The following is a 25,612-nucleotide window of genomic DNA, read 5'->3' on the forward strand; positions in this document are numbered from 1 at the left end:
TCAAATAGGATACATTCTATTTTTATAAGTCAACAGATTCATATCTTTAAAAATATATTTTATTAAAGAATCTACTTGGACAATAATTACAAAAGTTTTAAACAGTAATTCCAAGTAGTAAAAGAGGCAGTCTCCTTTAAAACAAACAAAAAAAAAAGACCAAACAGTCCATATTAAGTTTTGCTGCTTTATACACAGGAATGATTTATTTTACAAACTAGTCATTTGCAACATTAGCCTGTAAAATTAAGAACATTTCTTAATACATCTCAAAGGCAAAGTGAACTTTATAATGATCTTTGTAATGATATGCTTTCACATTAACCAGTATGACAAATCACAAGAAACTTAATACCGTGACAGTTCAAAATAAAATGTACAGAACAGGCATTCTGAAGCCAGCTACTGTGGCTGTCATGTGTATACCTCTCGTATTTCACCAAAGGTTCTGAAGTCAGCTACTGTGTGTTAACTCTCAGAGTCACTGTTGTGTGTACACATCTCATATTTCATCAAAGGTTATCAACCAACGAGGCAACTATTCCTTTGATGTGGAAGCACAAACACATTTAGGTTCCAAACACCATGTTCTGGTTGTAGTACATGCAAGACAGACCCTAAATTAGAAAAATCTTCTGAAAGAAAATGAAGAAAAACAAAAAGCCAAGAATGAAAGCATTTACAAGCACTTGAATAAGGCCTTTAAGTGTCAAATCAGTGTTTTAAACCCCTTCATTCTCAGGCAAGGGATTAAGAGGCCGAGAGAGAGATGGTCTGCGAGGGTGAGGATACTGGAGGCTGGCAGTGTCAGCAGCGCAAGAGTGCTCTACCAGAGGAGGAGGAGGAGGGAGCTGGGCATAGCTGGGCCGGCTCCATGCAGCCCGTGGGGAGTCCAGAGGGGGAAAGAAACACCTGAAACAGCGAAGACAGGAACAAAACACCAAAACAACAGAGAGAGAAAAAAGAAAAAACAGAAGAAAAAGAGAAAAGGAGTAAATACAAAGAGAACCAAAGAGGAAAAAACACATGCTAGAAAAAAAAGCTTTAGTATATTCATGCCAAAACTAACAGAACATAACAGCAAAATCAAGACCCTTACTCAAATCAGGCTTGTTTAAGCAAGTATAGAAACTTGAAAAAAGAAATACAATCTGTTAAACTAAAAATGCTAAAAAAAAAAAAAAAGAAAAGAAATTCTCAGTATGAATGTTACAAAAAGACGTTAATTTTATAATTTAAAACATTTCTTAATCTCTCAGAGACGCATTTGACCCTGCACTGTAATTTACAAATCAAGTAAGCTTTCTCTTTCAGCACCGCTTCATCTGTAGCAGCAGTAGCAGCAGCAGCACGTTTTTTAGTGAATACATGATACCCAGAAGCAATTCAGAGAGACAATCACAGAGTATAGCCAGCTATTGCAACGTGCTTTTGAAGAAACATGATCTTTGAACATACTTAGCTGTTTTTCTTCAGAAATCTTAGGATAGTACAAAATTTTGATAAGTAAAAGGGCTCAAAAAATATGTCCTCTTAGTCTTCTGCCATTTTATGACTTACCCGTAATACTTAAGCAATTTTGCAAAAAAAGATTTCTAGCTTTGTCATCAGGAGACATGAACTAAATGAAGCAGCCAACAAAATCAAGAAGATCCTGGGGCATGGAATGTGGAGGTTACTGTCCATGCAGTTTTAGCTAAATTTTAACTGCTTCTTAAATAATGTGTCCAAATTCAACTTGAAGGAAAACTTAAGCCCCGGAATCACACCATAAAAATGTACAAGCACATATTAGAAATATCTTTAGTGAGTATGAATCAAGAACTTACAAAGGTGTTTTCATTTTATCACCAGATTATAAATGAAGCAATACCAAATGTTTAATTTGGCTACAAACTATACAGTCAAGTTACTTTCATTTCACTACATCTCTTAGTCCTTCACTAATATTTTTTAAATATTACAAAGAAATAACAGCTGTACTGATTATCATGTATAAACCAATTCTACAAAAGGTAAACAAATTAGCACTCAAAACAATCTTTATGAAAAATATTTATTCAGTCTTCAAATTAAAATTATAAAAATTCATTTTAGCTTACTGTTTTAGAAAATAAAAGTCATACACCTATAGATAATAATATTCTCCAAATGGAATAAAGTGATATTTTTCCCTCCTCCCAACAACTGAGGATGGTAACAATCCTTTAATTTTAAAACCCATGTTAGTTTCAGAAACATTTCAAAAAATTGTTTTGGTGACAATGTCTCAACAAAAAGCCTCTCCGTTTATATTTCAAAAGTTTCAAATAGTGTCAATAAACTGGCTAGTACAAAAAAAATGATATACACTGTATTTTTAAAGGCCTTTTGGATTGCGTTTAGTAGTAAGCAGGCTGCTGGTGTATCTTGGGAGAGGTCAAACGGCGCTGGGGAAGGGGAAAAGGAGCTCGCTTTCCATTCCTGTGTGCATGCAACAAGCAGCAAAACAGCAAAGTTACTCCAGTTAGCTGGTACTCAGCTGTGCTTTCTGTTAAAGGACATAATACAAATGGAGAAGGGAAAATGCATCACAGATCTAACGCACACGGTTATTGGCACAATAAGAACACAGATCAAGAGGTCAAAGCTCTTTACAAAAGAAAATATGCAGTACAGGCAGCACCCAAAACCCAGATTTTTAAAACACAATCAACACTAGTATCTTCTGCTTCGTGAAATAACCTTTATAATCTGCTATCTTCTATAGTAACCTGAAATTGTTTTCATGCAAATACTTATTAAAAAGCAGGACTTCTTTATAAAAATATAACAATATAAAACGAGTTGAGGACATTTTAAATACAATTCTCTTACATACTTTATCACAACAGGACAACCACAGGACAGCTTGTTATAGCTGTGCTTTGATGTTTCCTGGACAGTATCCCCAATTACTCACAAAGTCAGAGTAAAATAACTTTACCTTACAAATTCACATTTGAAACTTGAATATGAAAACAAAACGATGATTCTTTAGATGACATCGTTCTTTACTGAGAATCTAAAATACACTGAAAATTCTAAAAATCAAGAACTCAGAATTTTACCATTTCCTCTTATAATCTCCATGAAAGTTTGAAACGCACATACCAAAAAAAAAAAATTTTAACTCACTCTTCTACAAAGCCTTGATTGGTGTTTTTACTTAAAATTTCATTTTCACCTGACTCAAAGGCTACCCTACCAGCACTAGCAACACTCATGTTCCTCTGGACTAAAGCCCCAGTGTTGTCCAGCATTTCCTCTTCGTCTCACTACTTCAAAGCAAAGTAAAATCTTACAGAGTTATAGGCATTTCTGAGAGACCACTACATTTCAGAAAACAATTTGGTTTAACAGCCTCAGAACCTACCTGTAAATATTAAGACCAAGTAAGCCACATATACAGCCACCTAAGTGCATTTTTTTCTAGCATCACAGTTACATGTGAATTTCTTCATTCAAGCTTAAAATCCAAGAAACAGCACATCTTTAGTACAGCTACCAGAATGATTTAAAAGGAAGATAATGTCTAGTTTTCTCATAAAACAGCCTACCTGCTGGCAGAAGATCCATTTAGTGAATGCTGCAGATTTGGGGTATTTGAACCTAGGGAAGGATTTGCGTTTCCCTGCTGAGAACTCCCACTGACAGGGCTCCCGTTACCTTTCAGAATCCCAGTGCACTTCCAGTTGTCCATATAGTTAGCTGAAAGGAAAGTAGTCAACACATGAACACAGCTAATACTATGCTTTGGAGCCTACGTCTGTGTCCTTGTCCTCAAATGACAAAACTACAATTAAATAAAAGAGACCTACGGGCTACACATCGCTCTGGATAAATGGTAAAGATGTTTTTTATATAAGACACGCACATATATATATATATATATATATATATCAATAATTTTTTGAAGCTTTAAAAAAATTAATTCATTAAAAAAAAGCTTTCAGAGTTCTCACGTGGCCCAATGGGTTAAGAATCTGACTTCGGGTTCGATCCCCAGCTCGGGCACATCGAGTTAAAGGATCAGCACTGTTGCAGTGGCAACTCAGATTAAACTCCTGGCCTGGGAACTTCCACAGGCAGCGGGTGTGGCTATTAAAAACAAACAAAGCTTTCACCATCCATTTCCTTTCCTTTTCAGGTAAATATTAACAGACAATTCTCCAAGTTACCATGTGATTACATTAATATCAAATTAATTCTGTCTTCATTATAATGAATTTCAATTACAATGTGTGGGTAATAGCGTCACCTTCTTGGTTAAGCAAGCTTCAGTCATGCAGATACCTAACTTTCCCATGGACTAGGGAAGACAACCTCTGGGGTTTAAGTGGCTTATCCAACTTCGCCTAATTGTTCAGGATGCAGCACTGGTCAATGCAGACACTGAACCCAGGAAATCCACGTGAGGGAGCCTGCTGGGCTTGGGCGGGGCAGCAAAGACCTCCAGGGAAAGAGGTCTAGGCTGGCTCCACCGTAAAACTGCACCTTGGGAAGAGTGACTCCTGTGGTCAATGAACTCAGCCCAACTTCGGATCCAAAACATGGGACACCACTGACCAGAATGGTGCATAGATCCCCAGGACCCCCCTGCCCAGTGGACAAACATCCGTGGCAAGTGTAGCTGATGCCTCAGCACCCAAACTGCAGCCTCAGGAGTTCCCGTCATGGCGCAATGGTTAACAAATCCAACTAGGAACCATGAGGTTGCGGGTTCGGTCCCTGCCCTTGCTCAGTGGGTTAACGATCCAGCGTTGCCACGAGCTGTGGTGTAGGTTGCAGACGCGGCTTGGATCCCGGCTTGGATCCCGCGTTGCTGTGGCTCTGGCGTAGGCCAGTGGCTGCGGCTCCGATTGGACCCCTAGCCTGGGAACCTCCATATGCCGCGGGAGCGGCCCAAAGAAATAGCAAAAAAAAAAAAAAAAAAAAGACCAAAAAAAAAACAAAAAAAATGAACAAACTGCAGCCTCTCCGCCAGGAATTTGAAAGAAACTTTTAGAATCAGGGGCCTCAAGATTCTTTAACTTTTAGGGGTTGTAGAGAAGTGGGGAAGACCCTGGATTTTCTCCTAGGAAGGGCTAGCTGGCTAAAGCAACTGTTTCATCAAGTAGGAGATGACTTTATTCTGAGCATATAGAGAAGTCGCTCAAGTTTCACATGTAGCAGACAGTGTCTGCTGAAGATACTATACATTGCTACAATTAGTTATACTTTGTTCCACATGGAAACTTAATTCGTTAGTCAATAGCTGCTACGAACTAGGTAAACTGGTAAAGACTTGAAACATTATAATTAAAAATAACTATAGATAATTTTTTTCCCAAATATTTCAGAGTTCTCATTTCCAAGTGAAAATTCTAAAGCAATGATTCCTTCACTGCAATCTTACCTTTCCACAGTCGGACACAGCCATCGTCTCCTGATGATGCCAGCACTGTCCCTGTTATATTCCAGCTCACTCTCCAGACCTGGGAATTATGATTATCAAACTGAGCCACCACCTGGATTTCAAATTTGGTTGGCCCACCGGAGGAAGTAAGTTCTTTCCTGTTAAAAAAAAAGTGTCTTGAGGAATTCTGTGTACACACCACACACAAGAGTTCTAAATTAAAAAACAAAAACAAAAAAATGGTCTCACACCCATACCACATCAACGTGCATATCCACACCCCTACCTTCACTAGCTATTGAAAGCCAGGCCGTGTCACTTTCCTGTGACCCCCTAATACCTGCATGATCCTACCACATAAAAGACATTCAGTGTCTAAAGAGGATTTTCCCCCAAAATAATTAAGTAATTTTAAAAGGAAAGCAGTAGGAAGGGAAGAATAGGAGTAAGGAAAGAAGGGAAAAAGGAAAGAAAACAGTGGAATTAAAATTCCAAAATTAAAGCTAAACTAAATAGGATATTCACAAGAATGTCTCAGCGCTAATTTAACTTTCTCCAAGTAGACTGGCATCTCCCATTCCTTCAAATATTTAGAGAACCAGTTACATTCAGAGGATCCGTTTCATTTTCAGTAATCTGCCTAAATAAAGCATAACTAAGAAAACATGAATCGGAGTTCCTGTTGTGGCGCAGCAAAAACAAATAACTGGGAGTTCCTGTCGTGGCTCAGTGGTTAACGAATCCTACTAGGAACCATGAAGTTGCGGGTTCGATCCCTGGCCTTGTGGGTTAAGGATCCGGCATTTGCCGTGGGCTGCGGTGTGGGTCACAGAAGCGGCTCAGATCCCAGTTGCTGTGGCCCTGGTGTAGGCGGCAGCTGTAGCTCCGATTAGACCTCTAGCCTGGGAACTTCCATATGCAGCAGGTGCAACCCTAGAAAGGACAAAAAAAAAAAAAAAAAAAATTCAGGAGTTCCCGTCGTGGCTCAGTGGTTAACAAATCCGACTAGGAACCATGAGATTGCAGGTTCAATCCCTGGCCTTGCTCAGTGGGTTAAGGATCTGGCATTACCATGAGCTAGGGTGTAGGTCGCAGACGAGGCTCAGATCTGGCGTTGCTGTGGCTTTGGCGTAGACCAGTGGCTACAGCTCTGATTAGACCCCTAGCCTGGGAACCTCCAAATGCCGAGGGAGTGGCCCTAGAAAAAGGCAAAAGACAAAAAAAAAAAACATTCTTGGGAATCCCTATTGTGGCTCAGCGGTAAAGAACCCAACTAGGTCCATGAGGATGTGGGTTCGACCTCTGGCCTTGCTCAGTGGGTTAAGGATCTGTCATTGCTGTGAGCTGTGGTGTAGGTCACAGACTCGGCTCAGATCCCCAGTTGCTGTGGCTGGGGCATAGGCCAGCAGCTATAGTTCCAATTTGACCCACAGCCTGGGAACTTCCAAATGTTCTGGTGTGGCCCTAAAAAGACAAAAAAAAAAAAAAAATAGAATCTATTCTTGGAGTTTCCACTGTGGCTCAGTAGTAATGAACCCGGACTAGTATCCATGAGGATGCAGGTTCCATCCCTGGCCTCACTCAGTGGGTTAGGATCTGGTGTTGCCATGAGCTGTGGTATAGGTCACAGATGTGGCTAGGATCTGGCGCTGCTGTGGCTATGGTGTTAGCCAGCAGGTGCAGCTCTGATTTGACTCCTGTACACTCTCCCCCACAAATAAAAACAATCAAGAGGTAGGAGAACATTCAAAATTAGTAACTATTTCAAAAACTCACCTCACGGGCTTCAGTGTAAAAATTCTCACATCTTTGGTTGCTATGGCTAGGATGTGGAATGACCTCCCCAAGTTTGGAGCAAAAGCAATGTCATGGACAGGATCTGTGACTGTCATGAGGGTTTCGGCTTTGGCATATTTCCTAGTGAAAAAACAATTTATGTCAAAAGAATCAGAAGTGAAGTTTTACAATCCACATGTCTAGGTACTGAATTTTTTTCATCATGCTCACAATGAAGTATTACCTCTGCAGTATGTAGCATGTCCAAGTCCTAACCCCAGAAACTGGGACTGTGATCTGTGAGGGGCCTTCAAAGACATAATTAAGGAGCTCAGGGTGGGAGAGAAACAGACATTAGAGGAGAAGCCGTGCGCAGACACAGGCTGAGGCTAGAGTGCCACTGCCCAGCCAGGCAGCCCCAGAGCCTCCAGAGGCAGGAAGGCACAAAGAAAGGCTGGAAAGCAGCTCAACCCAGGCTAGGGGCTGAATCAGAGCTGCAGCTGCCAGCCTGTATCACAGCCACACTAAGGCCAGATCCAAGTGACCTACATCTCAGCTCGAGGCTACGGCAGGTCCTTAACCCACTGAGCAAGGCCAGGATGGAATCTGCATTCTCAGGGATATTAATTGGGATCTTAACCCATTGTGCCACAACGGGAATTCCTTATAGGTCTTCTTTTGAATAAACCTTCCTAGCCTCCTCCCCTAGCCATAAACTCTTAACACTCTGATTCTCAGAGTTTATAAAATTAATCACTATTTTTTATTTTTCCTTTCTCTGCATGGTGGTACACACTGGGAGATCAATTACCGAGTCACTCAATTTAATATTACCAGAGCCAAGCACAGAACCTAGCACATCACAGGATATCAGCAAATACGTGATGAGTAATGCATAATTGAGTTAACAAATAATGAAATAACATTTTTAAAAAAGCAATTGAAAACAAGAACTAAGCCAAAGCAGTACTGACCTGGTGTTCTCATTATATTCGAAAATCTGCACCTTGGCCATTGCATTAGGACTACCATCATCACTGCCCACTGCGATCATGGGGGGGTGAGCTCGAGAGCTGGAAACGAAGCGGGAAAAGGATCTCACATGATTAGAATGTTGATACACACTTGTAGAGGGTTAAAACTGCATCCAGAAGCTCTTGCAACTCACAAGCAGCATGTCACTGCTGGGACTAGAGCCTGCCACACACCCGGCACAACACAGCTTGGAGGTGGGTCCCCGAGTTGCTCAGCATGGGCACTGGGATCATAGCCTTTCACCTTATTTTCCACATTTTTTTTTTTTTTTATGGCTGAAATAGAAAGTAGCTCTTTTCCCAAAAGGTTTCAAGCTGATTTTTTTTTTTCCTCTTTTTGCCTTTTCTAGGGCTGCTCCTATAGCATATGGAGGTTCCCAGGCTAGGGGTCTAATAGGAACTGTAGGCACCAGCCTATGCCAGAGCCACAGCAACGCGGGATCTGAGCCACATCTGCAACCTACACCACAGCCAGATTCTTAACCCACTGAGCAAGGCCAGGGATTGAACCCGCAACCTCATGGTTCCTAGTTGGATTTGTTAACCACTGAGCCACGACGGGAACTCCCCCTGATTTTTTTTTCTTTAAAGACACTTCAAGAGTTAGAATGAACTCCGTTGTGGTGCAGCGGTAATGAACCCAGAAAAAAAAAAGTTTTTCTTCCTGAAGATCTGTCTTGTCAGTCTCATGAAGCCAAAAACAAAATGTGATTAACAATTTAGATCTTGGAGTTCCCATCACGGCTCCAAAAGCCAAGAGAAAAAAAAAAAAGGTTTAGATCTTTATCATTAGTAATAAAGCTTTAGTTAATGAGATCATATCATTGAGATAAGAAAAATACCAGGTAAACTGAAAAGTAGTACAGTAATAAAATTACACTTTACTTATGATTCTTGGCTATTCAAAGGGATATAAATTCCATAGTAGTTTCTGTAGCTCACAAATTTTGGTGGGGGGTTTTTTTTGGGGGGTGATTTTTTTTGGTTTTTAGGGCCGCACCCACAGCATATGGAAGTTCCCAGGCTAGGGGTCAAATTGGAGCCATAGCAGCCAGCCTACACCATGGCCACAGCAACAGCAATGCAAGATCCGAGCTGGATTCTTATCCCACAGAGCAAGGCTAGGGATCAAATAATCCTCACTCTCATGGATCCCAGTCGGGTTTGTTAATGGCTGAGCCAGGAAGGAAAATCCTGTTTTTGTCTTTTTAGGGCCGCACCCGACGCATATGGAGAGCCCCAGGCTAGGGGTGGAATCAGAGCTACAGCTGCTGGCCTACACCACCGCCACAACAATGCCACAACAATGCAGGATCCGAACCAAGTCTGTGCCCTATACCACAGCTCACGGCAATGCTGGATCCTTAACCCTTTGAGTGAATAGATAGTGATCAAATCTGCGTCCTCATGGATACTAGTCAGATTGTCTCCACTGAACCATAATGGGAACTCCAATTTCTTTTTCCAATGTTCTACAAATCCAACTTTTTTTAAACAAGGTTAAATATTTGAGCAAGAACAAGTACAGTAATATATTCTAAGATGATTGAAAATATAGTCATTTTAAAATATTCTAAAAAATAAATAATAAAACATCCAGATAACAACTGAATTGAGGCTACCTCATTTGTATACCCAGAAATAAGATATTCACATTTCACCCATTTTCCACAATATGACTCACAATTGAATAGTGAGCAAAACTACCCAAGTCTCAAACTGAATACAGTAGACTGATCATCTCCTTCCTAGGCTCCATGGAAATGATGAAACACCACAACAGCACTGGAAATCAGGTGCCCTCAGAAATCAAGAAATCTGCAGGAATTCCAGGAAGACAGGAAGCAGACCAGACAGAGCAAATGCTAAGGGAGCTCTTTCTGTTCAACCACTCTCAATGAGGAGATAATTCTAGAAGATCCAACCTCTAAGCAATAAGCAAATAATCAATAGTAATGAGTCATGGGCAATCGTGAATTGATTCATTTAAAGAAGTACAATCAGGGGGTTCCTGTGTAATGAAACAGGTTAAGGATCTGGTGTTGCCACACTGTGGCGCAGGTCAGTCACAGCTATGGCGCAGGTTCGATCCCTGGTCTGGGAACTTCCACATGCCACAGCCAAAGGAAAAAAAAAAAGAAATGCAACCAGAAAACTCGCATGGCTGGCAGATGACACTGGGCTAAACAAAGTCTAAGAAGGACCCTAGTGAGATGATTAGAACTTAAAAGATAAACATAGTATCCCTAAAACCAGAAGAGCAAGGGCGTTCCTGCTACGCCATAATAGGATCAGCAATGTCTCTGGAGCACTGCCACACAGGCTCACAGCCTGGCGCAGTGGGTTAAGGATCCAGCATTGCCACAGCTGCATTGCTATGGCTGTGGTATAGGCCAGCATGTGTAGCTCTGATTCAACCTCTAGCCTGGGAACTTTCATATGCCGTAGGGGTGGCCCTAAAAGCAAAAAAGGGAAAGGAGCACCCATTAAGAGTTAATGCCATTATTATTCTGTGTGAACAGTAATTTTCACAAAATAGACTACATTTGCATCTATAATGAATATTTACATAATCTAACCTTGTAAATTTGGTACTTAATTTTTGGAATCGACTTGTAGTCAAGACAAACCACTTATATTTGTACTAAATATTTATAGAATGTAAATACATGTAAATACAAATACTGTAAATCTCGCCAGTATACAAGCAATATAAAAAACTTTGGAAATGAGAGGGCGGAAAAAGCAAAAAGAGCTACTTCGCTCTTTTTTATTTATTGATGTGTGTGTGTGGCTACACCTGCAGCACATGGAAGTTCCCAGGCCAGGAACTGAACCCACCCAACAGTGAAGCAATGCTGGACCTTTAACCCACTGTACCACAAAGCAAAATCCCAGTACTCAGCATACTCCAGCACCGGACATGACCTGGAGTTGAAGCAGCAGGGACAGGTAGGTGACCTCCACAGAGCCTCTCATGGCAAGAGTCAGAAGAGGCCATAGCCTCAGACAGGGCCAAGCCCAACATGGCCAACCCCAGAACAGCTAGGCCCCAGAACAGCCAGGCCCCAGAACAGCCAGGCCCAGAATGGCACAGGCGAAGGGCAGCTGTTTCGGAGGCAGCTTCCTAGCACAGCCAATGATCAAGCTGTCCAACACTGTCCCAATGCCACTTCTTTTTTTTTTTTTTAAGGGCCACACCTCTGGCATATGGAAGTTTCCAGGCTAGGGGTCTAATCAGAGCTACAGCTGCCAGCCTATGCCACAACCACAGCAACACTAGATCCGAGCCATGTCTGAGACCTACACCAAAACTTGGCTCTAATGGCAGATCCTTAACCCAATGAGCAAGGCCAGGGATCTAATCTGCATCCTCATGGATTCTATGATGGGTTCTCAACTCACTGAACCATATTGGGAACTATTATATTTTTTATCTATTTATTTTTATTTATTTTTTTGTCTTTTGAGGGCTGCACTTGCAGCATATGGAGATTCCCAGGCTAAGGGTCTAATCGGAGCTGTAGCCACCGGCCTACGCCAAAGCCACAGCAATGCCAGATCCAAGCCACATCTTCGACCAACACCACAGCTCACAGCAACACCGGATCCTTAACCCACTGAGCAAGGCCAAGGATTGAACCCACAACCTCTTGGTTCCTAGTGGGATTCGTTTCTGCTACACCATGACAGGAACTCCGACTATATTTTTTAAAGTAATAAACAAGACTACCTAAGAAAAGCATTTCCAAAAAAAAAAATAAACCACCAGGTTCTAAATGAAATAATGACTAGGCTTATATCTCCAGAGGTTTGCTGTGTGAGCTTACCTTGAAGGGTTCCAAGAAATGCAACTGCAGCTTAGCTTGCAGGAAACCTCATGCTGCAGAGACCACTGGCTGAGGTTCATGACATCTGGTGCCTCATATATTCTTACTATACCGTCTGCTGAGCAGGTGGCTAACATAAGACCCATATGTTTAGGAGCAAACTTTACATCAGTAACAGAGGTCCTACTGTCCACTAGCGTTGTCCTCTTCACCTGAAAAAAATATTAATTCATATCACATACAGAAGGAAAGGATGGCAGAGTGGAAAGAACACAGGCTCTGAAATCAGAACTCCTCTGCCATTTTCTAGGTATCTGACCCTGAGTAAGATATTCAAAACCAGGAGGCCTCAATTTTCTTCCAAAGTTCTTGGCAAAATACCACTTATACAGTTTGCAATCAGCAACAAATCAGTAACTAATTATTCCCTTTAAGGCAGAAGAAAAGTAGCCTTAGAAAGTCTAACTTTATTAAATTATATAAGTACCGTCTTTTTTTTGTCTTTTTGAGGGCCGCACTCACAGCATATGGAGGTTCCCAGGCTAGGGGACTCATAGGAGCTGTAGTTGCCCGCCTACGCCAGAGACACAGCAATGCCAGATCCAAGCCATCTGCGACCTAAACCACGGCTCATGGCAACGCCAGATCCTTAACCCACTGAGTGAGGCCAGGAATCGAACCTGACACCTCATGGTTCCTAGTCGGATTCATTTCCACTGTGCCACAACGGGAACTCCCCAGGCACTCTCTTCTTAAGCAGATAGGTCAGTAAACCGGAAAATGTAATTTTCACATGGACAGTTCTGTCATGCAATGCCTGCCATGAGCAGCAAAGTAAAAGAGCGAAGATACTTTAAGAGCAAAATGGATGGTGTGCAACTTTTCCCATCAAGTGTAAGAGCTGGTTGGCCCTGTTTGGACTTCTATCCACCCTGAAGAGAAGGCGTTTGGTAGAGACCAAGCTAAGGCTACGAAGCAGCTGTCCTGATAATTACAGAATTCCACCACTGCATGTACCAGCTATTTTCTGGCACCTAAGATGATTCTTGACTGAAAATGTCAATAAAATTAGAAATTAACAGTTTACTATTGATTACTAAAATACATCTTAAGGTGTCTGAATATCAAAAGAATATCAAATAAACTTCAAAGACAGCATCTTTGCAAAGTTTTGTCTACAAACACCACTGAAGAATACACAACACAAATGTTGAAATAGCAATGCTAAGTGGACTTAACTAAATATAAATAATTAAGTCAAATAAAAATCCTTTGTATGCCACCACTCCTAAAGCCAACCTATAGTTCGCTGATTCATCTTGACTGACCTAGAAAAATCCCTTCTCTTCTCTAAACTTCCCACGTTTTCCTGTCCTCAAGCAGCAGTTGGCCGGAAGAAGCCCCAGTGCAAAAGCAACTCGACCAACCCCTCATCACAAACACAAAACTGTAAAACAATATGAACAGCATGTATTCAATACTGAATACAAGCCCACAGTAATTAAAAATGTGTTAGAGGCATTCCCGTCTTGGCTCAGTGGATAACGAATCCCACTAGGAACCATGAGGTTGCGGGTTTGATCCCTGGCCTTGCTCAGTGGGTTAAGGATCCGGCGATGCTGTGAGCTATGGTGAAGGTGGCAGACACAGCTTGGATCCTGTGTTGCTGTGGCTCTGGCCTTAGGCCAGCGGCTACAGCTCCAATTGGACCCCTAGCCTGGGAACCTCCATATGCCACGGGTGCAGCCCTACAAAAGGCAAAAAGACCCAAAAAAATTTTTAAAAATGTGTTATAGCATAAGAAGAGACATACCAATGGAATAAGAGTCCAGAAATAAACTCTCCCTACAAGGTCAGTTGATTTTCGATGAGGATGCCAAGACCAGTCAATGGGGGAAAAAATAATCTTTTCAATAAAAAGTGCTAGGGTAACTGGATTTTTTTTTTTTTTTTTGTCTTTTTGCCATTTTCTTGGGCCGCTCTCGCGGCATATGGAGGTTCCCAGGCTAGGGGTTGAATTGGAGCTGTAGCCACCAGCCTATACCAGAGCCACAGCAACGCGGGATCGGAGCAGCGTCTGCAACCTACACCACAGCTCACGGCAACGCCAGATCCTTAACCCACTGAGCAAGGGCAGGGATCAAACCCGCAACCTCATGGTTCCTAGTCGGATTCGTTAACCACTGCGCCACGACGGGAACTCCTGGATTTTTTATTTCTAATTAATGGCCGTACCTGCCATATGGAAGTCTCTGGGCCAAAAATCAATCTGAGTCATAGCTGTCACCTAGACCATAACTGCAGCAACTCCAGATCCTTAATCCACAGCACTGGGCTGGGGATTGAACTCATGTCAGCCCAGTGCAGAGACAAGACCAGACCCTTACCCAGTTTCATCACAGTGCAAACTCCAGAAAACTGGATATTGACATGAACAAGAACAAAGCTGGACCCCTTATACCATGTACAAAAATTAACTCTAGAGTTCCTGTCATGGCTCAACAGTAATGAACTAGAATAGTATCCATGAGGGTGTGGGTTTGATCCCTGGCCTCGATAAGTGGGTTAAGGATCTGATTGCCGTAAGCTATGGTGTAGGTTGTAGACACAGCTCAGATCTGGTGTTGCTGTGGCTCCGGCATATGCCGGCACCTACAGCTCCGATTGACCCCTAGCCTGGGAACTTCCATGTGCCACACATACGGCTCTAAAAAAAAAAAAAAATTTAACTCAATATGAGTCAAAGACCTAAACGTAAGAACTAAAACCACAACACTCCTAAAAGACAACTTTAGAGGGGACCCTGCTATGGCTCAGTGGGTTAAGAACCCAACATAGTATCCATGAAGGTACAGGTTTGATCCCTGGCCTTGCTCAGTGGATTAAGGATCTGACATTGCTGTGGCTGTGGTGTAGGCCAGCAGCTGCAGCTCCAATCTGACCCCTAGTCCAGGAATTTCCATTTGCTGTAGGGTCGGGGGGAGACTTTCAGAGAAAACTTCCATGACACTGGATTCGGCAATGAACTCTTGAATATGAACCCAAAACACAAGGAAACTAAAGAAAAAAATGAACTGGACTTCATGAAAAGTTTATGCACCAAAGGACACTATTAAGATAGTGAAAAGGTGGTGTTCCCGTTGTGGCGCAGTGGTTAACAAATCCGACTAGGAGCCATGAGGTTGCGGGTTCAGTCCCTGCCCTTGCTCAGTGGGTTAAGGATCTGGAGTCGCCGTGAGCTGTGGTGTAGGTTGCAGATGCGGCTCGGATCCCGTGTTACTGTGGCTCTGGTGTAGGCTAGTAGCTACAGCTCCGATTAGAACCCTAGCCTGGGAACCTCCATATGCCGCGGGAGCAGCCCAAGAAATAGCAAAAAGACAAAAAAAAAGAAAAAAAAAGATAGTGAAAAGGCAATTCACAGAATGGGAGAGAATATTTGGAAATCGTATGTCTGGTAAGGAATTAATATCCACATATAAAGAACCTGCAACTCAACAAGAAAATGGGCAAAGGCCTAGAGTAGACATTTCCCTAAAGAAATAAAAGGGTTCTGGTGACAATTCCACTTTCGGAAGGTGGGAGTAGGAGCTACTCCCCACCCCAAGAGACAATCTTGGACACAGTGGGGTGTCTAAGGAGCAACTCATTTTGGATACTCTCCACTGGGAGACAGCCCTAGATGCCATGGGCTGAGAGTTCAGCCCACAGGAGCACCCTTCCTCAGACTCCAAGAAGCCCCACTTGTTACCTATGCTCGTGCCGACCTGCCGGGCGGTAACACAGGCAAAGGCAGGGCAGGGGTGGAACAGCCACACCCCTCCCAGGCGCTATTCTCCCTGAATCTCACTGTTCACCAGCCTAGAGGTCCTTTGGAGGTTTTTATGGAGGATGCATTACACAGGCACAGATGATGAGCGATCAATCTCCAGGCCCTCTCCCCTCCCTGGGGGTCGGGAGTTGGCCTGGGTCTGACCAACCACCTGAAGCATTCCTGGAAAGACTTCTGCTCCTTGGGTGCTCCTGCACACCCCCTGCCCCCTCCCCTCCCCACCAGCAACCAACGTCTCACCCAGTGGCTCTGTCCTCGCAGTTTATCATTTGATTCTCCTACTATTTCTTCCCAAACAGCAGCTGTTCGGTCAAAGGAACAGGAAGCCAAAACCTGGCCAAATTCAGGATGGGCCCACGTCACACGCCACACGGATCCACTATGTGTCTGAGGAATTAAAAAAGCAAAAACAAAAAAAACTAAGTTTATTTATATTTCACACATAAAATGTTTCATTTGAAGAAGCAGAATACAGATATTTTTACTTCAACAAGAGGAGAAAGCTATTTAATTTAACATTTAAAAAGTTAAATTCTAGTTATGTTAAGTTCTTGTCATGGCCAGCAGAAACGAATCCAAGTAGGAACCAGGAGGTTGCAAGTTCGATCCCTGACCTTGCTCAGTGGGTTAAGGATCCAGCGTTGCCATGAGCTGTGGTATAGGCCAGCAGCTGTAGCTCTGATTAGACCCCTAGCCTGGGAACCTCCACATGCCACAGGTTCAGCCCTAAAAAGACAAAAGACAAAAATAATAATAATAATAATAATAAATAAAAAGTTAAATTCTAGAACTTTTAACTTTTAAAAGCTACTTTATATTTAGGATTGCAGTCTGGACTCAAGTTTTCTAACATTTTACTAATAAAGAAAAATCCACAGAGTTCCCACTATGGCATAGCAGAAATGAATCCCACTAGTATCCACAAGGATGCAGGTTCGATGTCTGGCCTCAATCAGTGGGTTAAGGATCAAGCATTGCTGTGAGCTGCAGGTCACAGATGCGGCTCAGATCTAGCATTGCTGTGGCTGTAGTGTAGGCCAGCAGCCGCAGCTCCGATTCAATCCTTAGCCTGGGAACCTCCATATGCTGTAGTTGCGGCCCTAAAAAAGAACAAAATAAACAAATAAATAGTTTGGGGGGTTTTTTTTGTCCTTTTTTGCCATTTCTTGAGCTGTTCCCGCGGCATATGGAGGTTCCCAGGCTTGGGGTCCAATTGGAGCTGTAGCCACCGGCCTACACCAGAGCCACAGCAACGCGGGATCCGAGCCGCGTCTGCAACCTACACCACAGCTCACGGCAACGCCGGATCGTTAACCCACTGAGCAAGGGCAGGGACCGAACCCGCAACCTCATGGTTCCTAGTCGGATTCGTTAACCACTGAGCCACGATGGGAACTCCTAGATATTTTTTTTAAATTATACACTTCAGGGGGAGTTCTCATCGTGACACAGCAGAAATGGATCTGACTAGCATCCATGAAGACGCAGGTTCAATCCCTGGCCTTGCTCAGGGGGTTATGGATTCAGCATTACCGTGAGTTGTGGTGTAGGTCGCAGACTACTCGGCTCGGATCCCAAGTTGCTGTGGCGTAGGCCAGCGGCTACAGCTCCAACTGGCCCCCTAGCCCGGAACCTCCATATGCCATGAATGCGGCCCTAAAAAGACAAAAATAAATAAATAAATAAATGAAGTATATTTGTTTCTTTAACAGTTAAAAATGTAAAGAAAAGTATAAATTTTATAATTCTCATCAAAACAAGTACTGATGCTACCAAATAGTAAATGTTTCAATTTCTTTAAATCACTGTAAAAATAAACACTAACCTTCCAGCTAGCAGTGCAATGCCAATCCCCACTTTCACTTTTGTCCCAGACCTATAAGAAAAAAAGATATTTTATACCAAGAATTGCTGCAAATTAATATGCAAAACATTAACAGAGTCAGTACTAGGGCAAAGGAAAGGAACATAAATTCACAAAAGAAAATAACCAGTAAGCAAACATTCACTCATTCAGTCCAATATTTATGGAGAACCTTATGTCAGACACCGTGCTGAGCACTGAGTGGCCAAGGACTCTTCATTCTAACAAGTAACAGAGACAATTACAGCTACAGTCAAGTCTAGTTATTTATGGTGGTTATGTCCTATGATGTCGCTATGAACACTGAGGTAGCAAATACCTGACCACGCCTCCTGGGAAATACAAGGTGAGGTTCATAAGGACCTCTGGTCATGACTGTCAGCCAATACATAATCTTGTTTTGTGTATCTGTTTAATAACACCTTATTTCGGAGTTCTTGTTGTAGCTCAGTAGGTTAAGAACCCGACTAGTATCCATGACGATGTGGGTTCAATCCCTGGCCTTGCTCCGTGGGATAAGGATCCAGTGTTGCCACAAGCTGCAGTGTAGGTTGGTTGCAGATGTGGCTCGGATCCTGCATTGCTGTGGCTGTGGTGTAGGCCAGTAGCTACAGCTCTGATTCGACCCCTAGCCTGGAAATTTCCATATGCCTCAGGTATAGCCTTAAAAAGAAAGGAAAAAAAAAAAACAAACCTTATTTCATATACATTATTGATTCATTAACACTAAACTCACTGCCAACAGCACAATAACTCACGTCTGAATGAAGCTTCCCCTACACACATCCTCAGCAGGATACATCACGGCCTCCTGCATGTGGGACCTCCATGCGGCACGTGAGCACGGCAACTGGGGACCCCTCCAGACGGTGGAAATCAACACCAGAAAATACAAAAATGGGCGAAATGTAGCACTAAATACATGAGGACACTTATTTACAGCAAGAGCCAAATTCTAAGGCAGTGTCACCTCTCCAACCTCAGCTGGGAATGCACACTGGATGATGACTGAAATTCAATTTTTTGCCACTCTGCTCATGTCAACAAATAAGCATATGTATTGATTTGGGGTTGCAAAAATAAATTTTACAAAATAAGAAAATTCACACAGAATTTATAAATAACGAGGATCAACTGTATATACAATAAATGCAAAATGCAAAATATTGAACCTGACTACCCACAAAAATACAGGATACAGGAATTTCTGTTGTGGTTCAGCAAAAACAATCTGCCTAGTATCCATGAGGATGCAGGTTCTTTCTCTGGCCTTGCTCAATGGGTTAAAGATCCAGCATTGCCGTGAGCTGTGGTATAGGTCGCAGACGTGTCTCAGATCTGGTGTGGCTGTGGCAAACGCTGGCAGCTCCAATTCAACCCCTAGCGTGGGAACTTCCATATGCCACATATGAAGCCCTGAAAAGACCAAAAAAAAAAAAACAAAAAACACCAGGATGACATTTTAACCTATTAAAAAATGTAACGATGAGTTACCCTCATTGGCGCAGTGGAGATGAATCCGACTAGTATCCATGAAGATGCTGGTTCAATCCCTGGCCTCGCTCAGTGGGTGGGGAATCCAGTGTTGCCGTGAGCTGTGGTATAGTTTCCAGACACAGCTTGGATCCCACGTTGCTGTGGCTATGGCATAGGCCAGGAGCTGTAGCCAATTTTAACCCCTAGCCTGGGAACTTTCCATACGCCACGTGTGTGGCCCTAAAAAGCAAAAAAAAAAAAGAGTAATGATAGGAGTTCCTGTCCTGGCTCAGCAGAAACAAACCTGACTAGTATTCATGAGGACTTGAGTTCGATCCCTGGCCTTGCTCAGTGGGTTAAAGATCCAGCATTGCCGTGAGCTGTGGTATAGGTCGAAGATGTGTCTCAGATCCGGTGTGGCTGCGGCAAACGCTGGCAGCTCCAATTCAACCCCTAGCGTGGGGTTAAGGATCTAGCACTGCCGTAAGCTGTGGTGTAGGTCACAGACACAGCTCAGATCTGGCATTGCATGGCTGCAGGATCCAGCACTGTCACTGCAGTGGCTCAGGTCACTCCAGTGACATAGGTTCAATCCCTGGCCTGGGAGCTTCACATTCTTTGGGTAGGGCACCAAAACAAAAAACAAACAAAAAAACCATTTTAAATAAAAATAGAATTGCCCCAGAGTTCCTGTTGTGGCGCATGGGAAATGCGTCCGACTAGGAACCATGAGGTTGCAGGTTCAGTCCCTGCCCTTGCTCAGTGGGTTAAGGATCCGGTGTTGCAGTGAGCTGTGATGTAGGTCGCCAACATGGCTCGGATCTGGCATTGCTATGGCTGTGGCACAGGCTGGCAGCTGTAGCTCTGATTCGACCCCTAGCCTGGGAACCTCCATATGCCACGGGTGTGGCCCTAAAAAGCAAAAAAAAAAAGAATTGCCCCAAGAACACTGTATAGCACAGGGAAATCTACTTAATAGTTTGCAATAATCTATATGGGAAAAAAAATTTGAGATAAAGATAGATAGATAGATAGACATAAACATATACACATGTTTAACTGATTCACTTTGCTATACACCTGAAACTAATACAGCATTGTAAATGAAGTATACGCCAATAAATTTTTTTTTTTTTTAGGGCTGCGCCTGCAGCACTTGGAGGTTCCCAGGCTAGGGTCTGAATCAGAGCTGTAGCTGCAGGCCTACACCAAAGCTCAGGGCAACGCCAGATCCTTAACCCACTGAGTGAGGCCAGGGATTGAACCTGCAACCTCATGGTTCCTAGTCGGATTCGTTTCCACTGCACCACAATGGGAACTCCTCTAATAAAAAAGATTTGCCACATGATCCTGCAATTCCACTTCTGAATCTACACCCAAAAGTGCTGAAAGCAGGATATTGAAGAGGTGTTTGTTTACCCACATTCATAGCAGCATTCATTATTCACAACTAAAATGTAGAGGAAACCCATCTCCAGTAACAGATGAGTGATAAGTAAAACGTGGTGTGTACAACATTCAGCACCCGCCCCCCTTTTTTGGCTGTGCCTAGGGCAGATGGCAGTTCCAGGCCAGGGGTCAAATCCAATCCACAGGTGTGGCAATGCCAGATCCTTAACCCTCTGTACCACAGTGGGAACTCCAACAATAAGCCTTTGAAAATTTTTAAGTTTAACTTAAATATTTCCTTTACAGGAAAGCAATCATGATACATGCTACAACATGTATAAACTTCAAAACATTATGCTAAGTGAAATCGGGCAGTCACAAAAAAGATAATATTTTTTAAGATTCCACTTATAGGAGTCCCTAGAGGAGTCAAATTCAGAGACACAAAGCAGATAGGTGGGTGCCAGGGGCGGGGGGACTGATGAGTGAATGTTTAATGGGCACAGTGCCAAATCAAAAGGTTCTGGAGATGGATGATGGTGACGGTAGCACAAAGATATAAACGTACTTAATACCACTGGACTGTATACTTAAAAGTGGTTGAGAAATTTGTTATATGTACTCACCACAACAAAACAACAAAAATTTGAACTGCACTGATGATGCCCGACATGGACGATAATAACACAATACTCTTCTCCCTCAGTTGTAATACAAGCCCAACAAGGCAATCTACAGATTATTCTCAAAAGCTTTTAAAAGACGCACTCATTTCTCTACTGGAATGTGCCTAAGGCAATCACCGTAGAAATACAACAAGCTAAGTTAATGATGATTTTCACTGCAACACTGCTGGCGCACAAAGCTACTAGAAGACCGAGTACTCAGCGGGTAAAGAAACCTGTTCTGTTAACAGACATTACGCTACACCCAAACGGAGGGCGGAGGGCCGGCCCCTCGCAAGCCAACTCGACAGCCGGAGGAGCGAGCTCTCACGGCGCGGCCTGTCTGCGGAGGGGCGGGGGACGCCGCGAGGACAGACCCAAACGGCGCGGATGGCGACTCCGCGACCCAGGGCCCGGGCACGGGCCCGCCACAGCGCTCCCACCGAGAAGGGCTGACCCGCGCGCCCGGCGTCCCCCACGGCGGGGGCGCGCACGCCGCCGTGATGCGTGCAAGCACGCGCCCCCTGCGGCCCCGGGTGACAGTGATCCCACAATACCCGGGGGGAGGACAGAGGCTGCCCACTGGACGACCTCCAGGCCTCGTGCCCAGTAGCACGCCTCACATCGGGAGGACCGAACTCTCCACGCGCCTCTCCGCTCCAATGGCGGGCCCCGCACGCTCCTGCCCCACGTCCGGGCTCGGCCCCGCGCGCACCTTGACGCTCTGGTCGCTGGAGCAGGTGGCCATCCGCCGCCCATGGAAGTCGAAAGACACATCGTGGATGAGATCCTTGTGGTCCGCCGCGATGCTGCGCGCCACAAACATGGCTGCGGCAGGCTCCTCCCGCCTCCGAGAGGGAGGCGCGGCTGCGCGCGGACCGCAGCCCACTGGGACCAGGGGCCAGGGCGCGCGCAGCAGTGCTTCCCGCGTGCTGCTTGCGCGCCCCGTGCTGCGCGGCGCCCCACCCCCGGCCCGTCATTCCCTGCGAGGCCCCGCCCCAGCCCGTCATACCCGGGGAGGTCCCACCCCTACCCTGTCACACCCTGCGAGGGCCCGCCCCGGCCCATCATACCCCGCGGGCTCCGCCCCCAGCTATCCATACCCGGCGAGGCCACGCCCCCAACCTCCTATATACCCCCGAGGCCCCGCCCCAGTCCGTGAGACTCCCTTCCAGGCCCCGCCCCCCCAGCCTCATAATCCTCAGACTTTCCCCGCCCCGGCCCTCCCTACCCCGCGAGGCCACACATCCGCCCCGCCTGTTACACTCCGCGGGCCCCGCCCCATGTCCGTCAAACCCCTGGGGGCCCGCCCCACCCCACCCCCCGGCCGTCAAGCCCCGTGAGGCCACGCCCTGCCCACCATAACTCCGTGTGCCCCCGCGCTCAGCCCAACAGAGCCCCGCAAGGCCGCGCGCCAGTCCGTCGTACCCCAAGAGATCCAGCCCAAGGTCGAGCAACCCCACGAGGCCCACCCCGCCTCGGCTCCGCCTATTCCGCGAGGCCACGCCCTAGGCCGTTACGCTTCGCTGTCACGCCCCGGGCTCGTCACAATCAGCGGGACCCTCCTGAGCCTGTACTTCCCCTCGGAGGCCTCACTCTTCCCCGCCCTTTGAACTCACGGGGTCCCTTGGCCTCTTGGGACTCCCGCCACCATCTGAAGAAAGTTAACTGACTGTCGATGTGTAGAAATTGGGGAGAATGCAAAGGTTAAGACTGCTGTCAGCAGGCCTCTGCCCTGACTCAATATCCTCTGCCCCTGTTCGCTGACGCGGTGCTTGGAGCGGGTCAGCGGGGTGCACACCAGAGTGGGCAGCGCAGACGGGCGTGCATCTGGCTGCGGCAGGGAGGCCGGACTGCGGGCTGGGAGATGCCCCCACCGGGAGGTGGGGAATGCTTGGTCTTGCTGGAAGTGCCTTCACGTGCCTGCCCCCCACCACTAAAAATGGTCAGTTTCTATTGGCGTTTTAAGAGGCAAAGGCCGAAATCCCTGAGTTGCAGGTATGAGTACTAAGAACTATTATAACATAAGTTCAAAGGCACTCATTTCCAAAGAAAGTACTGTCTATGAAAGTCCTATGGATTTACAGGAGCTTGTTAACTGAAGTTTAGCACTTGCCATCAGCCTCTACTGCAGCTGCCCACCCACAGTACCTCCTGATCTAAGCTCAGGGTGGAAACCAGGACTGAGGCTTCTGTGCTCTGGGAAAAGTGGATGAACAGATCTTCAGACTATTAGATATTTTTAGGAGAAGGTTTTATGAGCCCAATTATTGCATCTTCTCATATCTAGAAAAACACTGAAATTCATTCATGATGACTAATGTCTGTGACTAGTAGTAACCTTCACAAGACCAGCAGCAAACTTCTGTAAAATGTGTGCAAGGCTACATGCACCTCCCCCTTCACCTGTATGACATATCTTGATATTCCTCCTTTCCTCTTTGGAAAGTTAGTGGACAAAACAAAAGATGTCATCTGTGAGAACAGCTACTGCCAAGGGTGGGCCAGTCAGCCCTGAGGGGACTCAGGAAACCATATCAACGGAGTGATTCCACTAAGACCTTTATGTCTTCCCACAAAAACTGGTTTTCCCATAAATCATCTTCTGTAAATCTGGTTATCCGTAAATCTTTCGTTCTTATTACCTCCTGTTTGTTGCAAAAACTCATATATCCTAGCTTCCTCCCTCACCTCAAAGCAGTTTCTCAGGGCTACCTAAGAGGTTTGTCCTGGACTTAAGTCCTAATCTCGCCCCAAATAAAGCTTAACTGTCATGGCTCAGTGGTTAACGAATCCGACTAGGAAGCCTCACTCAGTGGGTTAAGGATCCGTGGTTGCCGTGAGCTGTGGTGTAGGTCGAAGACGTGGCTCAGATCTCGCGTTGCTGTGGCTCTGGTGTAGGCCGGTGGCTACAGCCCTAGCCTGGGAACCTCCATATGCCACAGGTACAGCCCTAGAAAAGACAAAAAACAAAAACAAAAAACCGAAAAACTTAACTCTCAACATTCAGGTTGTGTTTTTGTGTGTCGACAAGCTCCAAACCTTAAGAAGAAATTATAGGTTTTGAGACAGTAAGTAGATCAATGGAGGTCAGAGATTATATGGGTGGAAGCTTGAATAGAAGGATTTTTTTTTAAAGAGATTATTTTTGAGAGCAATTTTTTTTCTTTTTTTTATAGAGCAAATTTGTGTGTGTGTGTCCTTTTGCCTTTTCTAGGGCCGCACCCATGGCATATGGAGGTTCCCAGGGTAGGGGTCTAATCGGAGCTGTAGCCACCAGCCTACACCAGAGCCACAGCAACTTGGGATCTGAGCCGCGTCTGCGACCCACAGCACAGGTCACCGCAACGCCCGATCGTTAACCCACTGAGCAAGGGCCAGGGATTAAACCCCCGCAACCTCATGGTTCCTAGTCGGATTTGTTAACCACTGAGCCATGACGGGAACTCCTTTATAGAGCAATTTTTTAAAAGAGTGTGGAATAATGGTGGAAGGCAAATAAAGTAGGATCGGGCTGAATTTATTGTATGAACCTGAAGCAGAAGATAAATGGGCTCCAGGATAGACACATCACAACTAGCCTCTTGTTTTCACATTTACCAACCAGCCACCTGTCCTATGCTTCAAGATAGAAATACAATAGGCACAAGGCAAATAACTTCTGTGAACTTGTTAAACAATGGTAATGACAGCATCAAAAGAGGGGCTGAGCCCTCTTGGACAAAAGAACAAAGAGGTCAGGTACTCCCCATCCTCAGGATCAAGGACACCCCAACTACACATGCGCAGAGACCCCCCTCTGGGTCAGAGAGGGAGGGGGTGCCAGGCCATAATAAGTCTAAATAATCTACCCACCCTGCTCGGCTTTGGAATCCACCTTGGCCAAAAGATCAGATCAGGGAGGGCCCTGGGTCTGGTCAGGTGTGAAAGATAAAGCAAGATAATTAGCTAAAGGAAGACAGAGCAGAAGAACTACTCCACATGAGTGGTTTAAGTCACCTCTCTGGCAGACCCTAACTGAGGGGGGGACACCTGCACCCTCACTACTCCTTTGGGTGTGTATTACTGCTTTGCTTCTGTCTTAGATAAATAGACTAATTCTCTGTATTTCCATGCTCTCCCACATGTTGTACTGCGTTTTTAAAGATAAATTGACACCTATTTTGACAGTCTTTGACTCCTTGAAACACCTTTGCTTTCAACAGAGGCAGGGGAGTGAGAATCAGGGCAATTCTGCTTTCAGCCTCTAGCTAGTCTAGTGGCTAGGATTCCTGGTCAATTCCTGAGCAGAAAATTAAGATCTCCCTTCAAACCATCACCCACTGCTGTCTCT

The 25,612-nt window shown here is 44.8% G+C and overlaps 1 protein-coding gene across 1 annotated transcript in view; it reads right to left on the reverse strand.

The window, feature by feature from the left end:
- The window catches only part of CEP192 (centrosomal protein 192), a 126,132-nt gene extending 103,877 nt beyond the window's left edge, over positions 1-22,255 (reverse strand). Inside the window, exons 1-9 of the mRNA XM_047791468.1 lie at positions 21,995-22,255; positions 17,711-17,761; positions 16,126-16,272; positions 12,057-12,268; positions 8,167-8,265; positions 7,193-7,333; positions 5,417-5,574; positions 3,579-3,729; positions 725-912 (exon numbers count right to left, since the gene is read on the reverse strand). Coding sequence (XP_047647424.1) covers positions 725-912; positions 3,579-3,729; positions 5,417-5,574; positions 7,193-7,333; positions 8,167-8,265; positions 12,057-12,268; positions 16,126-16,272; positions 17,711-17,761; positions 21,995-22,105 — 1,258 coding nt within the window. The 5' untranslated portion in view covers positions 22,106-22,255. The remainder of the gene's footprint in view (positions 1-724; positions 913-3,578; positions 3,730-5,416; positions 5,575-7,192; positions 7,334-8,166; positions 8,266-12,056; positions 12,269-16,125; positions 16,273-17,710; positions 17,762-21,994) is intronic.
- Positions 22,256-25,612: the final 3,357 nt, after the last annotated feature.

Source organism: Phacochoerus africanus, chromosome 8, assembly GCF_016906955.1.
Source record: "Phacochoerus africanus isolate WHEZ1 chromosome 8, ROS_Pafr_v1, whole genome shotgun sequence".
NCBI classification, from domain to species: domain Eukaryota; kingdom Metazoa; phylum Chordata; class Mammalia; order Artiodactyla; family Suidae; genus Phacochoerus; species Phacochoerus africanus.